General features: G+C 43.9%; 2 protein-coding genes across 2 annotated transcripts in view; both read right to left on the reverse strand.

The window, feature by feature from the left end:
• Positions 1–883: 883 nt before the first annotated feature.
• LOC310859914 (interleukin-12 subunit beta-like) lies at positions 884–7,046 on the reverse strand. Its single transcript, XM_083766680.1, has 9 exons — positions 7,010–7,046; positions 6,764–6,860; positions 6,342–6,443; positions 5,709–5,897; positions 5,085–5,190; positions 4,380–4,552; positions 2,490–2,656; positions 1,515–1,639; positions 884–999 (listed from the first exon to the last, which is right to left on the reverse strand). The coding sequence occupies exons 2-9, from the start codon at positions 6,858–6,860 to the stop codon at positions 957–959; spliced, it is 1,002 nt and encodes a 333-aa protein (XP_083622806.1). The 5' UTR covers positions 7,010–7,046; the 3' UTR covers positions 884–956.
• Positions 7,047–13,205: 6,159 nt separating this feature from the next.
• Positions 13,206–17,592, reverse strand: part of ubtd2 (ubiquitin domain containing 2) — a 393,205-nt gene continuing 388,818 nt past the window's right edge. The window contains exon 4 of the mRNA XM_083787720.1: positions 13,206–15,401. Coding sequence (XP_083643846.1) covers positions 14,902–15,401 — 500 coding nt within the window. The 3' untranslated portion in view covers positions 13,206–14,901. The remainder of the gene's footprint in view (positions 15,402–17,592) is intronic.

Consider the following 17,592-nt stretch of genomic DNA (forward strand, 5'->3'; position numbering starts at 1 on the left):
TGAAAAATAGTGAAAATGTGGCTTTAAATATATATTCTTTCAGAGCTAAAGTTTATAACTAAAATCTTTGCTTCTGGGGAGGTCCCTGGAACAACATATTTTCAGATGGTGGGTCGGCGGCCAGTTATATATAACTTTTGGGGTCATTGACATGAAATAGTTTGAGAACCACTGATATAGAAACACTTTCATGATGTTGAAGCCTTTTCTTTTAGAATCGTCCTCGTCTAAATGGGTTAATCATCTTAATAATCTTAAACATCTCAATTACGTTTTGTAGTAGCTAACCTGGACAAAATGTGAAGTTACTAAAAGCAACAATTTATTGATGGGGGACCAGGGTGCTTGCTGCCTGTCTCACTCTCAAATCTGACATCTCTGCATCAGGTGAAAAGTGAAACTAAAACCGACTGATGGCAGCCAGCACATTATACATAAAAATTATCATAGTGGGATTATCATTACTTGTCAAATGTTCGTCTTGAAGGGCCAATTGGCCCTTATTGCCCCCCCCCCACATACCTTATTGCCCACACTGGCCCCCTGGGGCCCCGGAAAAAAAAATCCTGCCCTATATCCAAGGCCCATTGGGAAGGATTTTTTATTTATTATTATTATTTTTTAGGGAAAGGGCACTTTGAGGCAAAAGGGCAGGGGCTCAAGCCCCCTAGCCCCCCCTCTGCACGTGCCTGATGACTTCAGTTTATACAGGGGTATAAGTATACTGTATACAGTATACTCATTGAGTGCAAGGGTTAATGAACTGTAATACATACAGTATGAATGTGATTAAACCAGGCAGATTTGGAATAAATTATTTTATTTAACGAATACAAATATTATGCAAATTGCAAAAGTAACAGCTAATATTGTCATAGGAGTCAGGACCTATTGAGAAACGGATCCATATAAATAAATACTGTACATTAGAAAGGAAAATCAACATTGATTTCTCTTCACTGTGACGTGATGCATCCATCGTGTCTGTGTTTCTTCATGCTAAAGACAAAATGGAACAGAACAGGTCGAGATATTGGTTACCTTGAAAATATTACGTTATAGTTTTTAATAATTATATTTGATAAATATTTCCTAAATAAAATCATCCGTAGAGAAATAATGTTCACCTAAATAACATGTTTACCCAACATGACTGAGTGTGAGAGGGAGGGTGACTGATTTAAGCAGTCACACCTGGCCTGAGTCAAACTAGAACTGGACTCAGAGCTGGGTGTGGCTGCGCACCTGTTGTGCATGGACTTGATCAAGGCACAACAGGTTAAATCAGTCTCCTCCCCAAACACTCACCAGATAGTCTCTGTCCGGACAGTGGAGAGCCATCTGCTCTCCTGTGTATTAATATTGTTGTGAATTATTCCATTAACTGAGAGGAATAAACCAGTCTATTTAAGAACAACTGCCTGTGTCGTGTCCTTCCATGCCCTGGGTTGTGACCCACTCTGTCACACTGAGTAATGACTTTCTTTTTGGAAACACTAAGGCAACAAACTCACTCAATACTACAGTGTCTCCAGTCACTCCATGGTCCATCTGTGACCTTCTCCTTTGCCCGCACACAGAAGACATACTTCTTAGCTTTGACACTGACCGGGAATGTGGTGTTTACAGTTATCTCAGGCTGCACACACACACACACACACACACACAGGGAAAGAAAGAGAAACAGTGATCAAAAATGTTTGTGAATTATAACGGATCCAACAGAATACTTAATGTGCACAGAATTCACAAAAGATGTATAATGATATTTTAAGTAAAGGTCTAGTGTTTCTCAGTCAGTGGGCGGAGAAATAGCAGATCTACAAGCTCTACGAGAGTTGTGAGCATGGATTAAAGTTCTCAGTCGCCTCGACTCATTTCAGTCATTTGGATTCTGGAGATGGCAGCATGACAGTTTTCTGAAAAACCCATGTTTCTATGTCAGTCGTTCTCAAATATTTTAATGTCAAGGACCCCCAAAAATATATGTAATTGGCCTCCGCCCCCCCATCAGAAAATATCTTGTTCCAGGGGTTTAAAAAACGTTCGCCCAGAAAGAAAATATATTCAAAGATTTGCACCACATTTTCACGATTTAAAATAAATAGCAGACCTACAATGCTTAACCCATTTTGGGTGGGAACCCCTTTTGGTGTAACATTATGTTATGCTTTAGCTATTGAAAAATAGCAGATCTACAAGCTCATAGCGTGCCACTCGGTGGCACGCTATGAGCTTGTAGGTCTGCTATTTTTGAAAAATCGAACAAAACTGTCAGGATGTATAAGACATTTTTAGAATCTGATCTCATGCAGGTCAGAAGGGTTAAGCATTTAAAGCAAACAAGCCAAAGTAGCCTATTCTACAATTCTACTTTGGGGGGTGGGTCACGGCGGTGGGGAGACATCAAATTTCTCTTTTGGTTCTCGAGCTAAAAAAACAAAACTTTTGGGATAAGCACGGCGGGGCCTATAATATAATATAAATACCTTGTTGTTGTTCATGGGGTTGGAATGACAGTCTCCGTGGTGCACCAACTTGACCTGGAACTTCAGGCTGAAGTATGAGCAGGGCCTCTCCCAGGTGGCTGGGTAGTCCCAGTGGAACACGCCACCACCAGCCTCCACGCGCAGACGATCCACCCGCTCTGGTCTCACTGTGTGCGAGCACAGAAGCAGAAGCATGAAGGCCATCAGGTATACTGTATAAGCACAGAGGTTCTCATAGTGGTCCTCAAGGAAGTTCCATGGGGAGTTCCCCAGTAAAACTGCTTGATGTAGCATCAAAGCAGTTTAACTTTAACTATATATATATATATATATATATATATATATATAGCTGATTGAAAATAGCAGATCTAAAAGATATTGTGATCTGCTATTTTGAAAGAATTCTTGAAAAAATGTGAAACATTTGGAATATATTTTTTACAAACATATTGAACTCTGCTGTTCAAACAAGAACGAGAGGTTTTTCCCCGAGAACAGCTTGAAGGAGTATATCGGATACGGGTATGTGGGTATATTTTTTTTAGTACATTTAGAAGAGACACCTGAAGCCTGTTTTGAAGTAAGCATAAATCAGCTTTTATTGGGGGAATAAGGAAGAGCACACAAAGGGCGGACAGATGGAGTGTACAGGCCATAGTCTGCCTCTCTCACACACTGCTGTGGTATTTCTGAATCCGAATCAACTTTGATTGTCACATCACACAATCTTTGCTCAAGCTCCCAAAGACATTGCAGTTTTAAAGAACAGTTAGAATAGCACAAGAAATAAATAAGAGAACAAGTCAAATATAACAGGCAGACACAGAACCAAAAATAGATCTACAATGTCCAAATATACATACGGTGCAAATGTCGGTGCATGGTTAAAAATAGCAATGGATGAGGATAGAAAATAGTAATACAAAAGGCAGAAATTGTCCTTGTGCAGGTGCAGCAGGTATAGAGAAACTGTCCTGCAGTCAGATATAATCATCCGCAGGTATAAAATCATAGTTTCATGTGTACGGTGGCATAGTTAAAAATGTTGTTCTGAGGTTGCCTTGTAGATTGGTATATAGTTTAATAAGTATATAATAATATTTATATACTTATAATAAGTATATAGTTTTATATAAGTATAAAACTAGGGCATTCGTTTATGAAAAAAAAACAAGAAGATGAAATATGGAGATACAAGGTTTCTGCCTGACAGTGCACAGTGGTGATATAATGCAGTGGTTCCCAAACCTTTTCATGTCAAGGACCCCCAAATTGACACTAATTAGCCCGCGGACCCCCATTTGAAGAGATATGCCAGGGACCCCCATAAGAGAAGATTTCAAGGACCCCCATTAGGCTACGGACCCCTATTTAATGGCATTTCTAGACTGAGACCCCAATTTATATTGTAAAATCAATCTTAATTTAACTCGGAGAGTGTACAACTGGAACCAAATGGACCCGGGTCCATTTGGTTCCATTTGTACACTCCGAGTTACAGACCCATAAGGTTCCTAACTATCATTTAGCTTCGGACCCCCTGGAACTCCTGATATAATGGCCACTTTGGGAACCATTGATATAATGGCTGGTCGTTTACTGAAAAGATACTGGAAAACGGGAGGAGCTTGAATTTGCCTTTTTCTAAACTCTCTCTCTCTCTCTGGGGCGCCCGCTGGCCAAGCGGTCAAGGCACATGCCACATAGGCTTTGGCCTGACAGCCGTAGGCGTGTTCGAGTCCCTTTCATGTCTTTCCCCTTCTCTCTCTCCCTCTTTCCTGTCTCTCTTCACTTGATACTATCAATAAAGGCAGAAAAGCCAAAAACAAATCTCTCCCCATCACAAACACTGTCTCTCTCGCACGCACACGCATACACAGTGTCCTATACCTATGTCTTTGAGGTAGAAGGTGGCGGTGTATCCCTCCAGTCTGAAGGCATTGCGCATGTAGACTGTGACGGAGATGCGGTGTTTGTCCTCCTCGTAGGGACAGTTCATGGGCAGATTGCATCGCATGCCTGAGCCGTCAGAGTCCTGCTCACAGCTTATCACCTTCGAATCTCTGGCAAAAAAGAAAAATCATATAAGACTGACTAGTGGAGCGTGCACGCGCGCACGCGCGAGTGAGCGAGCGAGCATGCACACACACACACACACACACACACACACACACACACACTGTATTTTTCCATGGCTGAGGAGAATGATGAAAGGAACGTGAGGGTGAAAAACGGTTGTATCTGATGCATACGGAAGATGACCAGTCAGCTAAACTAGGCCACCAAACAGTTACTGCGTGTGGTTTTACGCTCAGCTGAGCAGATGCTGGGATTTTAAGGTCTTGCAACAATTATGAATGTTTGGGTAATAATATACATGTAGGCCTACAATAATATACGTGTGTGTGTGTGTGTGTGTGTGTGTGTGTGTGTGTGTGCGCGTGTGTGTGTGTGTGTGTGTGTGTGTGTGTGTGTGTGTGTGTGTGTGCGTGCGTGCGTGCGTGCGTGCGTGCGTGCGTGCGTGCGTGCGTGCGTGTGTGTGTGTGTGTGTGTGTGTGTGTGTGTGTGTGTGCATGTGTGTGTGTGTGTACTTACTGTTCTGCCTTCACTAGCAGTACAGCGGCCTCAGAGCGTTCTGCTGTCCTCTTCCAGGAGCAGTGGAACGAGCCGTTGTAGTTGTGACCTGAACACTGGATGTACCCTGGAGAGACACGCGCACACACACACACACACACACACACACATATATATATCAAACGCACTAGCTTTGTGTTGATACTTTGACCTGTATATTACATAGGTTTATTGCGATGTATAACCATAGAACTAAACTTAAACATACAGTATGACTAGGCTTTAAAAAACGAATTCAAAATTATTTTAACACTTGTTCTGTTCTTGTATTCCTCAAGGTGTGCTATCGCTGTGTTGTGTCAATCTGTTCTCTGATTCCAGCTTTGTCATCTCCCTGTGCTTGTAAAAGTCACAAATTACTGGTGTTACTGTGCTGTTTTCACCCTTTTCCAACCTTATTTTTTGGTGGAAATCTAATAAATGAAAGCCTCGACGGTCTTCGAGAATCTAGTCTAGACTTGAATTGGAATTGGACTTGACTTGGCTTTGTACTTGGACTGCCTCTCTTGTAGATTGGCTTTTTTTTGGGCAAATGTTGTCTCCAGAATATGCCTGCTGGGGTTCAAGTGGAACCAAAGATCTCACCTCCATGTCCGTGGTGAGGGTGCTGTGGCTTCTGCAGGATAACAGAGCTGTTGTCGGGGTCCAGTTGAACCAGAACCAGGGTGTGGTTGAGGTAGTGTCCGACCGGGCTGTGACAGGAGTAGTTGCCCCCGATCATCTCCTCCACCATGATCGTCACGCCGTTCCCCTCTAGACCGGGGCTGGCCTCGTCTAAAGGTCAATAATAAGTACATGCGTTGTCGTATTAAGAATGCATTTGACATTTTAACGCTTTCAAGAAGGAACAGTCACACATTTTTCCATATTTTACTTACAAACAGAATTAGAATTAGTAATTAGTAAAGGTTAATATAAATGTTAAATAGCACAATAATCTCATAGGGGGTCTCCCTGTCCCAATGTCATCCAATCAAGAGCGAGAACTCACACATGATACAGACAAAAGTCAAATTGGAAGTCATGAATGTTGTGCAGACAACATTGGAACTGCAATACAAGCATGTCCAGCTCATCTTTACTAATGAGCTGGACAGACGGATAGACCTGTTACTTAAAACAATCCTTTTGTTTAAAAAAAATAGAAATCACTTCATGTTAAATGACTTCACTGTAGTAAGTTTAGTAGCCGTAATAGCAATCACATCATTGTCCTACCATCTCTCTTCCAGAACACAATGTCATCGTTGGGGGCCTCGAGACACGTTAGACGAACGTAGAACGGTGGAACTTCTTCGTGGGGCACCCTTACAACCAGGACTACACACACGCACGTACGCACGCACACACGCACGCACGCACGGACACACACACACACACACACACACACACACACACACACACACACACACACACACACACACACATGAGTTGACAATTCACACAGCATGAGAAGACAGGTGGTGCAAGCAGAGAGACAGACAGACAGACAGACAGACACACACACACACACAGACACACACACATGCACGCACGCACACACACACACACACACACACACACACACACACACACACACACACACACACACACACACACACACACACACACACACACACACACACACACATTACTCTTACCATGGTCCATTAGAAGGTCGATGTTCTCTGGGTTGCTGTTGGAACCAGAGCAATGCCGTAAAGCCGTCAGCAGCATCATGAAAACCAAGGCTGTCATCTGGAGAGAGTGCACATAAAGTTAAAGAATACATCTGCTATATCATACTGTTATCTCCATAACAAGTCAATTCATTCAATGGGTGAATAACACAAAAAAAGAGATATATATCAAAGTAAGTGAAGCCAAGCAGAGATTCTGATATTTACCTTGATTGGTTTGAGTTGTGATCAGGTATTGTGTCTGTGACATATAAGACTAGCATGTATGACAGAGTAGCATTTATATGGTACAATTGCAGAAGAATAGAAATTCCCGGCAGACTTGGTATAGTACACAAGAGGAACTGTCAGGCCAGTGATATTTATTTACGTGTGCTTACGTGTGTGTGCTTTAAAGCGCTTGTAAGTGTGTTTTAATGATTTACTACTGGGGATAACAGAGGGAAATCCTAGTTCTAGAGGTCAGTGTATATGTTATTGTCTGTGTGTGTGTGTGTGTGTGTGTGTGTGTGTGTGTGTGTGTGTGTGTGTGTGTGTGTGTGTGTGTGTGCGTGCGTGCGTGCGTGCATGCGTGCGTGCGTGCATGCATGTTTCGTTACCTAGTAAGACCGCAGGACCGGGGGTTGATGATGTATAAGATGTCTCCTATACGCGCTGAGTTGAAAGCGACTCTGAAGGAAGTTGTTTGACCTCACAATACAATACAATACAATACAATACAATACAATACAATACAATACAATACAGTCCACCAGTGGGACGAGGCCCATTGGTGGGCCAGGATGATATTATATGTGGGGCCTTGTGGGCCCCCAAATAACTGGCAAAAGATATTATATTATATTATATGGAATTGTATTTCTTTAAAACCTTGAAAAGTGAGTTTTCATTGTGATACCAATAAATAGGAACTTAAAATATACTATGATAGGTCCATTGACACAATAAATTGACCGATCAGATCATGCTCTGAGAATACACGCAGCCCACCCATCTGTGTTAAGTGGTCAGACGGTGGTCAGATGGGTGGCATGCAAACGCGTTTGAGATTTTTAAGTGTGCTGATCCAGTGTACTACCATGTGTGTGTATGTATGTACATGTGTGGCCATTGGTAATCATTTGTTTAGCTGGATTCATTGACTCAAGAGGGAGTATTAGATCTATTTCCTTTTTTTCTTCATTTCTTGTGTGTGTGTGTGTATAGGCTACGTAAACGTATGTCTGTGTGACTGTGAGGGGAAGTCAGGACAAAGGAAGCCGACAGACAATCCTGTGGAAGAAGGAACTGGGAAGTCTACAAAGGATTAATACGCATGACATTCGGGGACTGCGTGGGAGTTGCGTGAAACTGAACAGGTAGTGCACACTGATGTTTGTTTTAACCTACACCATATTACACCATAACCTTCATGATGCTTCTTCTAGGACTTTCCAATTTGACCAGTGACCTTTGTTTTGGCAGCAACTGTTTTACTTTCTCCAAGCTGTATTACTTACTGTATATCACACTGAATCTTCAAAGAAATGTCAGATTTCTTTAGAAACTGTTTTGTGTCACTGTCTATAATATGGTACTGTCATTATGTGTGCAGTTTGATCAGTTGTTGGAAAAGGAACCCAAACGACCTTTAAAGACTAAATTCTATTTTCTCATACCACTGTGTAACTCACAGAACATGGTTATTATACCCAATAAGGTTTCACGAATAAATATATCAGGCAGCAGGCAACTACATCTATAAGTGGTTCTGAACGGATTTTAGGTTATGTTTTTTGGGGGGACCGCAATGAAAAAGCTGTTTCTATGTCAGTCGTTCTTCGATATTTAAAAAAATAGCAGACCGACAAGCTCGTAGCGCGCCACTCGGTTGCGCGCTATGAGCTTGTAGATCTGCTATTTTTCAATAGCTAAAGCATAACATAATGCTAACACCAAAAGGGGTTCCCGCCCAGAATGGGTTAACCATGGCATCAGTAGACTAGTGAGGAAGGACTCGTCTGTTAAAATTGTTTGTCTGCGTCCCAGTCTTGGATCTCAGGTTGTACTTTTGCGTTCTGACCCATGGGTTTGAAAAGCGTGACCCATCAGGAGACTATATGGACAATCTCCCAGGTTTCGTTGCTAAAACTGGATCAAAACAGTTAAAGAGTTACAAATAAAATAAATAAAAATAAATAAACTGCATTGCAGACCCAATTCAAACTCTTAAGGTCCTTCATATTGGGGCAGTGCATGATAGAATTGGTTTTCCAAAGCTGTAGGTGTAGGTCTGTTAGCTACTGTTCTCGCCACTTTCTAGCAAATACTTTAAGGTTTTTATGCATCATATGAGCACAATATGCATCTGTGAGAGGGAGGATGACTGATTTAAGTAGTCACACCTGGCCTGAGTCAAACTAGAACTGGACTCAGAGCTGGGTGTGGCTGTGCACCTGTTGTGCAATGTGCATGGACTTGATCAAGGCACAACATGTTAAATCAGTCATCCTCCCTCTCACAGCATCATATTGTCATCTGGCCGAAGTAACATAGGGGCATTTATGATTTAAAACCAGCTGCTTCAGCACTGCCTCACCCCTCCCTGACCCTGTACTGGCCTGCACACATTTTTGTTTCACTTTCAGAGGGAATAAAGCAGCAGACTAGACAGGTAGAATGACAGAAATGTAGGCTGAAAGACGAGAAGAGCGGACGGCACACATAGACAGCCAGACAGGTTGGCCTTCAGACAAGATTTCCAATTGGATATTCCAATATAACTGATTCAGGGCTTTTTCCTTGCCTTTACTTGGTAGACGGGTAGAGTATGCGTTTCTGTTCTTTGCACATCTCAATTGGCGTTTTGGCAATATACAGATACATTATTATTCGCTCCGAGCTACAGCAGACGTGACACGGTTGAGCTGTCAAGCAGGGACGTGCACACATAGACATCAAAGGGGGCTTGAGCCCCTGCCCTTTTACCCGTCTGTAAAACAACTGCCCTTTCCAGACGACGAATGCAGCATTTACTATGGTGAAAGAAATGCAAAATGCCACTCCTCTCCATGCCATACCGGAAGGCAGCATTCAGGAGAATTGCTTTTTCCCCCAAAGTATCCTGAACTTGAAACGCACAGTTGCGTCCAAGGGTCCAAATCTCCAGTAGACAAAGAGTGCTGGGTTGCGACCCGGAAATAACTCTCAACGTGTCGCAGCGCGACGTTGTGAGCTTGTAGATCTGCTATTTTTGTCCAAAAGTAACACTCTCTGCACGTCCCTGCTGTCAAGGCCTGTCCTGGCAGTGACAGAGCTTCTGACAGAGCCAGAGCTTCTGCGATGACGACGCCAAAAGAGAAACCTGTTCCTTGACAGCTACTTCTCCAAAACGTGAAGCAGGAAACGGGTAATGACAGTCACAGTCAAAGTCAAAGGGAAGTTCGGTTATGCTTTAAAGAAGTCCTTCTTTCTCTCTGTGCACGTGCAGGGCATCTAAGCTCTGTGTGTGTGTGTGTGTGTGTGTGTGTGTGTGTGTGTGTGTGTGTGTGTGTGTGTGTGTGTGTGTGTGTGTGTGTGTGTGCATCCGTACATCCATACAAAGGAGACAGGTAGGCGTGTGTACAAGTTGGATAGGATTGCTGGCCTGGAAGACTTGGCTGTAGTTTACTACATGGTGGAGACCAGGGGCCCGGGGTGGAGTGTGGGGTGCTGTTAAACCCAGGACTGTAGGCTACTAAGTTGTGCGGACCTGGGGTGGAGTGTGAGGTGCTGTTAAACCCAGGACTGAAGCTAGCACAAAACAGCGTTGCTGCCGGGAGAGGAAATGAAGATGTTCAGAAAGATTTTGAGTCGTCTTCCCTTGCCCTTTTCTAATAATGACATTTCTCTTTTTCTCTCTGGTTAATTTTCCTTATTCCAAACATAGCCTACCAAAGGCCAAACGTATACCACAGTGTATGCGTGAACAGAAATGTCCCTTTCATTCGGATATCGGTAATCACTTAGTGTGTATGACTGTGCTAATACATATACGCCTTGTTTGTGTATGTGAGATAAGAAGTCTGTCTACATAATTCAGTAAATCAGTAAAATCACATCCTCTTCTCTGTGTCCTCCTCTGTGACCCAAACTAACCATTTTGATTAACTCGTGCCTTTGGAATATTATGTTTGTTTAAATCTGTGAGGTAGTGTTTCTTTGAGTTTTTGTGATTATTTCTACATTTTGTTGTAATACAGATATATTCAGTTTTAAATCCTTTGTCCTGTTCGTTTATGTTGCAACCTTTACACCCCTAGAACTAAGGGTCGTAACGGCAGGGTTTTAACCACTTTGAACCCTGCATCTGTATTTTGTTTGTCAACATTTCAAAATGTATTCAGTAAAAAAAAGGTTATGGATTGCAGTTTTAATTATTGGTACTTTTGTTTACCTTTAGCTTTTGAGGCTCTAAGCATGGCAATGCCAATCAGTTCAAATTCAATGGTCTGGTTGGGTGTAAGGAGCAGCATGGCCTCAAGAGGCCGCCAGTGGATTTGAACTGATTGGCATTGCCATGCTTAGAGCCTCAAAAGCTAAAGGTAAACAAAAGTACCAATAGGAGCAGCATGGCCTCAAGAGGCCGCCAGTGAGGGGCACGGTGGCACAGTTGGTAGTGCTGTCGCCTCACAGCTAGAAGGTCCTGGGTTCGATTCCTGCTCGGGGTGCTGTGGGTGCTGGCGGCGTGTTTCCTCCTCCACGTCATCAGTGCCCATACCCGAAGGCGGGGTTGACGAAAGGGCCTTTCTGTGTGGAGTTTGCATGTTCTCCCCGTGTCCCCTAGGGTAGGTACCCTCACAAAAACATGCAGCAATCCTGGTCTCTAAACTGCCTCCCCCTGGCCAGCCGGGGCGCCTGATGGAGGGGAATGGAACTGGTTGGAATAACGTGTTCCTTCCATGCGCTACGTCCAACCAGGGAAACTCCCCCCTGTCAGGTGTAAAGGAGCAACTTGGACACTCAGGCATGAAGGAAGCATGAGTTCAAGTCCGTTGCTCTCCCCAGGTTGGCGGAGGGTGTGTAGAGCCCAGGATCACATTAGATAATTGACACAGGGGTGAAAAATGGGTTACAAAATCGTGGGATAAAAATTATATATATATTTAAAAAAAATCACACACGTGTGAACTGAGTGGTGCAATTCCCCCACCCCCCCTCTCTCTCTCTCTCACTCTCTCTCATTAGAGACACTACCCCTCTCACTGTTTCTGGCGCCCCCTACTGCTATTATTAAGTCACATACTCGTGCTCTCACAGACAGACAGACACACACACACACACACACACACACACACACACACAAACAGGTACGAGGACATTGCAAGTTGGTTGTAGGAGTGGTTGCACCACTCAAAAGAAAAAGAGGCCGCCAGTGGGGCTTTTAGGCTCTTTAGGCCAGTGGTTCCCAAACGTTTTCATCTCAAGGACCCCTAAAATGATACTCATTAGCCTGCGGACCCCCATTTGAAAATATATGCCAGGGTCCCAGGGACCCCCATAAGAGAAGATTTTTCACGGCTCTAGCAGTGATTCTCAACCCATTTAATTTCAAGGACCCCCAGTTTGACATGCATTAGTCTACGGACTAATGAGTTAATTTAACTCTGAGTGTACAAATGGAACGGTTCCATTTGTACACTCTGAGTTACAGACCCATAAGGGTCCATTTGGTTCCTAATTATCATTTAGCTGAGGACCCCCTGGAACTCTCTCAAGGACCCCTGGAGGTCCCCGGACACCACTTTGGGAACCACTGCTTTAGGCTGTGTAGGAAATCAGTCCCAATACTCACTATATACATAGTGCACTAATATGACTATAGTAGTGATTACGCAATTTTGTTGTGGTGTCTGAACGTATTGTGATGATGTGATCATCATTATACCCCATATAGTGGACTCATTATCCCACAATGCAACGTGAAAAGCAGGGTACAAGTTCAACTTGTACCCTGAATATGCAACGTTTCGACCGTCTAGGTATTCATCAGGCAAAATATTGCGAATATTTTGCCTGATGAAGACCTAGACGGTCGAAACGTTGCATATTCGTATAAAATAAAGTAAGTCTCTGAGCTCTACAAACTGGTGTCTTGACGCCTGACATCCAGCACCTGGCCTGAATATAGGCATTGAGATGTGCACACAATCTTCTCTGTGCACTATTGCAAAACCAACATATTATCATGAATTGCAGTGAAAAGAAAAATGCTGACTTGTGACAGTGATTTCAGATACAGCCTTAAGCCTTGTTGTTTGTAGTTTGTTTTTATTCTGTCTTACTCTCTATGGTGGTGAGATTGCTCTGTGTTTATAACTGTGAGGAAAAACACAACTGGAACACAGAGAAAGAAACGCCACACAGAGAAAGGATCCAGCAGGAGTAGAAATCTTGAGCAATTTAATTAAAAACATTCTATTTCATCAAAATATGCAACCGTTTCTGAAATAACATAAGAACATGCATTTTCTTTCCCTGCGAAAGAAAATGCATCGAACGCTTTACATTTCCCGCGGGCGCACAGAAACATGTATAATGCACGCACACACGTGCACAGACACAGGCACCGACTTCATGTTAAACCTGTTACGTGATTGTATCGTTACGTGGAGTGAAACGGAGTATATAAAGTATACTGTATACTGGCAGTTGAGTAACACACCCCCTCCCCCTCCTCATGTTAACTGCACTACAAAGCGCATTCCACAGTTCACCTACTGTACGTACTGTACTTCAAGAGGAAGGACACAGACTGGCTGTTAGCGCTAGGGCTGGCCCATATGTTTTCCAATGACCTCATACTGAAATTATTATATTGTACTGTGATGATGATAACATCGTTTTTTCCCCCCTTTCAGAAATGGCTAAAATTGCTTTATCTACAAGCTCACAAGTCGTTTTGTGACGCGCTATGAGCCTGTAGATCGGCCATTTTCAATGACATTTTATAAAACCAGGAAACACTTTATGGCATATCATGATATTACAGTACTCAAAATCCCAGATGCTAAGTAGTTTCCTAGCACGATATTGATTAGAATATTGATATATATTGGCCAGCCCTATAGTTAACACACAGTACATTCCCAACAGAAAGAAACGGTGACCATTGGTACAGCCGAGTTATTTTCACATGGGCATTAACTGTTCCATGTAGCCGCACTTCCTTCTATATAAATACCGTCCCTCTGTGGGGGGTTAGAAAATGTAAAAAAAAAAGAACACCTACACCAGCATAATTGAAAACACTTTCTTTGCAAAAGTAAATTGAACATTGAAATGTATCATCGTTCTACCGTGATGGCAGATTAGTCCATACAGCATACAGGACATTGATTCTCAACATTTTTTATTTCAAGGACCCCAAGTTTGCTATGCATTAGGGCCCCGGACCCCCATTTGATACTATTTTTTATTTTTTTATCTATCCCAATCTACACCGTAAAATCCTCAGTGTTTTAACTCTACGAGTGTATAAATGGACTTGTAATGGTTTGCTTGGTTCCATTTTTACACTCTCAGAGTTACTTTACCATAAGGGCCCATTTGTTTCCTAATTATCGATAATTTAGCTGGGGACCACCCGGACCTCACGTTGAGAACCAGCGATGTAGGAAAGAGTCAGGAGAACACTGCTCGGCCAGTAGAGTAGCTAATGAACAGAAGGATATAGACAGAAACAGTTGGGAACACAAGCGTCGCTAATGGACCCTTTTTCACTTTCAGCACCGACTGACAAAAGTTCTATTCCTTTTGGTTTCCATAGGAACAAGTCTTTTTTGTTTTTTAAAGACTTCCAAAAAAAAAGTTCAAAAAAGGTCTATGTTTAAAACCAGGAGGAAGGCTCCTTTCTCAATCCCAGAGTCCTTCGCTCCGGCGGACAGCCAACCCTCGTCCCCGCCTACTTTTCCCTGCATGCCTTTACGAAAACAGCTAGGCGAGCGCAAGGAGAAGAGAACAGAAAAGCCCAGAAGAAGAGTGTCAGGACAGAAAAAAGTAACCTTCTTCTCGTCCCTGCGACTTCATTCCTCCATGCCAGTCAGTGACGCGCGTTTCTCCGTCATCCCGGGCCCAAGTTCTCAGTTCTCCACCGGCGTCGGCTCCTGAGGCAGAGCCGGCCCGCCTTCTGTCGCAGCCGCGCACGTCGCGGAGGGCTGCGGCGGCTCCGCCTGTGGCGGCTGACTGAGGATCACCTGCACCACATACTCCTTGGAGATGTTGAGCTGCTCCAGGCGCAGCCGGTCCGTCAGCGGCCGGCCCGAGAAGAACCAGCGCTGTGAGCAGGGCGCCACGCCCTCCTGTGCCTGCAGCCGGCGCTTCATGGCGCCCACGGTGTCGCTGCAGCGGACCGCCAGGCGCAGGTCGCGGCCCGAGGAGAGGCGCAGCCGCAGCAGGCACTCGCCTCCGGAGGTCCCCTCGCTCCCGCTGCCCGCCGAGGGGTCCGCCACGGAGGAAGAGTCCGGGTCGGAGCCGTCCGGCTCGTCGGAGTGCTCCTCGATCATGTTGACGGGCGGCGACAGGCAGTAGACGGGCAGCTGGTAGCGGTTCCCCAGCTCGTCGTAGCACTCGGTCAGTGCTCCTGGAACGGGAGGGAGGGAGAGTGGCGGGATGATTTATTGGATTACTTTGAATTGAAGTCAATAAATGGAGCAACCCCAGACGGGTGACAAATTAAAGGAAGAGCCAACATAAAGTGTCAGGACAGCTTCAGTGCTCGTCCCTCTGCTCTGCCAGGAGGGATGGAACACCATTCACAAAAGATATTCCCTCATTTGATGTTTTGATGATAGTTATGGTGGTGGAGAGCACTGTCTAACACAGGGTGCCCACACTTTTTTGACTTGAGAGCTACTTTCACAATGACCAGCTCAACAAGATCACTCACCCAAAAAAGTATTATCCCATTGCTGAAAACAGCAGCACTGGCGTTACATACTATAAGACAAACACACATGGAAGGGGAAAATGGAATTCGTAGTTATTTGTATATGACTTTGTATTTGTATTGCATTTGTATTGTGTGTTTGAGCTCAAAGGCTCTTTTAATCAATCAGTCACCTTAATTCAAGTAGTTTTTTTTAATGATATATATTTTGGGGCATGTCATGTGGTCTACCTGCAAAGCCTTTGTGATCTACTGGTAGATCGCAATCTACCTTCTGGGCACCCTTGGAACACGTTTTGTTCCCAAATCTCCAATGTCTCAAGTGGGTTGAGAGAGAGAGAGCTGGTGACTGCGAAGGCCATAGCATTATGATTGGCACCATTTCCACACTCAGTGACTCCATTCAGTGACTCAACTTGCACTGAGTGACCGTTCCCTTTAAGTACCGGTACACAAGTGGCCCGGAAAATAACCCCCATAGCATAACGGAGCCACCAGACCCCTTTACTGTGATAAAGGGTTCATCATTCAGGACCTGTACCGTTCTCTTGGCGTATGCCGCACACACACTCGCCCACTTGAAGAGTGGGGTCAAGAATATACAGTAGTCAAGGATGACTCATCTGATTCACTTTTTTCCAGTTTTCCACATCTCTAGTAGGCCACTCCAGAGACTTGTTTTTGCACCAATTAACTCACCAATTGTCTTTTTAATAACAATAAGAGTAATGCAACCCTATACACAGTAACATCCCTTTCCATGTAGTCATCTACAGACTGTAGAAAAGAGTTGTCCTAGTGAGCAACAGCAAGCAACCCTCCCCCTGGCCTATTACATGATTGGATCCACCCACCTCACCTGCTGTCATTCCCTCTCAATCCCTAAACACACCTGCTCTCACTACCTCCTCAAGCAGTGGCCTGCTATATATACACTGCCTGAGTGCCTGCCCATTAAGTTATTTTATGTTAGCCGCAACAACTCAACCTGAAAGCCCTCTGTCCTGGAGTCTCGGGCCGCAGTCACACCTATCAGACAAAGATCTTTGTCTTGTCTGATGAAAAGCATCAGACAAGACAGCTCCCAATTCATTTCCAATGGGAGTCACGTGGTTTGATAAGACAAACGTGTTTTATGGGGGGGGGGGGGGCAAGACACGCGACAGAAAACATTTTGTAGTCGAAAGACTGAAGAACAGGGTGGGACTTCAGACAAGACAAAAAGGGTTGGGTTTACCCCCCAACCAATAGGAGAGAAGGTCCGTTTGTTACGCTACACTGGGCGGTCTTTTCACACTGTTGTTGTTTTTATTCTGCAGAGTGCAGACGCGGAGGAGGAAATGCATTTTCGGAACTAAAATGTTGTTATTGTTAAGTAAAGTAGTTTGGTCTGTTCCAGTAAGCAATTCAACAGGAAAAAATAATCCCTGCCCGTCGTGGCCGAACAGAAAATTAAAACAAACGTTATAATTCAAGGTGCATGCATTTTATCATTCACGATCCTAACCTAGCAGCCTCTGGTCCATATAGCCTAAATGCTTATATGATTCTGCCCTGTGTTATGATCTGAGTGCCTATGCTGTGTAGCCTACTTGTACGACTGTACGTGAATATACAAATGCTATATATATAATTCTGTATGTGTATAATAAATTGTGAACCCTTGGCGACATACTGTCTGAGTGTCCCGTTATTTGCATTTGCTATATGCATTGGCAGAATGGACCGGAGCTACTCCGAGTCCTAACCTGCAGAAATAGTACAGTAGCATATCAAAAGAGATTGCATGCAAGCTATCAAATAATTCAGGTGTCACGTCGACTCCGTGAAGTTTCAGATCTCTCGTTCCACCTCGCATCAGTTTGTTATTCCACCCGACCCATAA

This window comes from Protomyctophum parallelum (assembly GCF_964188405.1).
Source record: "Protomyctophum parallelum genome assembly, chromosome: 1".
NCBI lineage: Eukaryota > Metazoa > Chordata > Actinopteri > Myctophiformes > Myctophidae > Protomyctophum > Protomyctophum parallelum.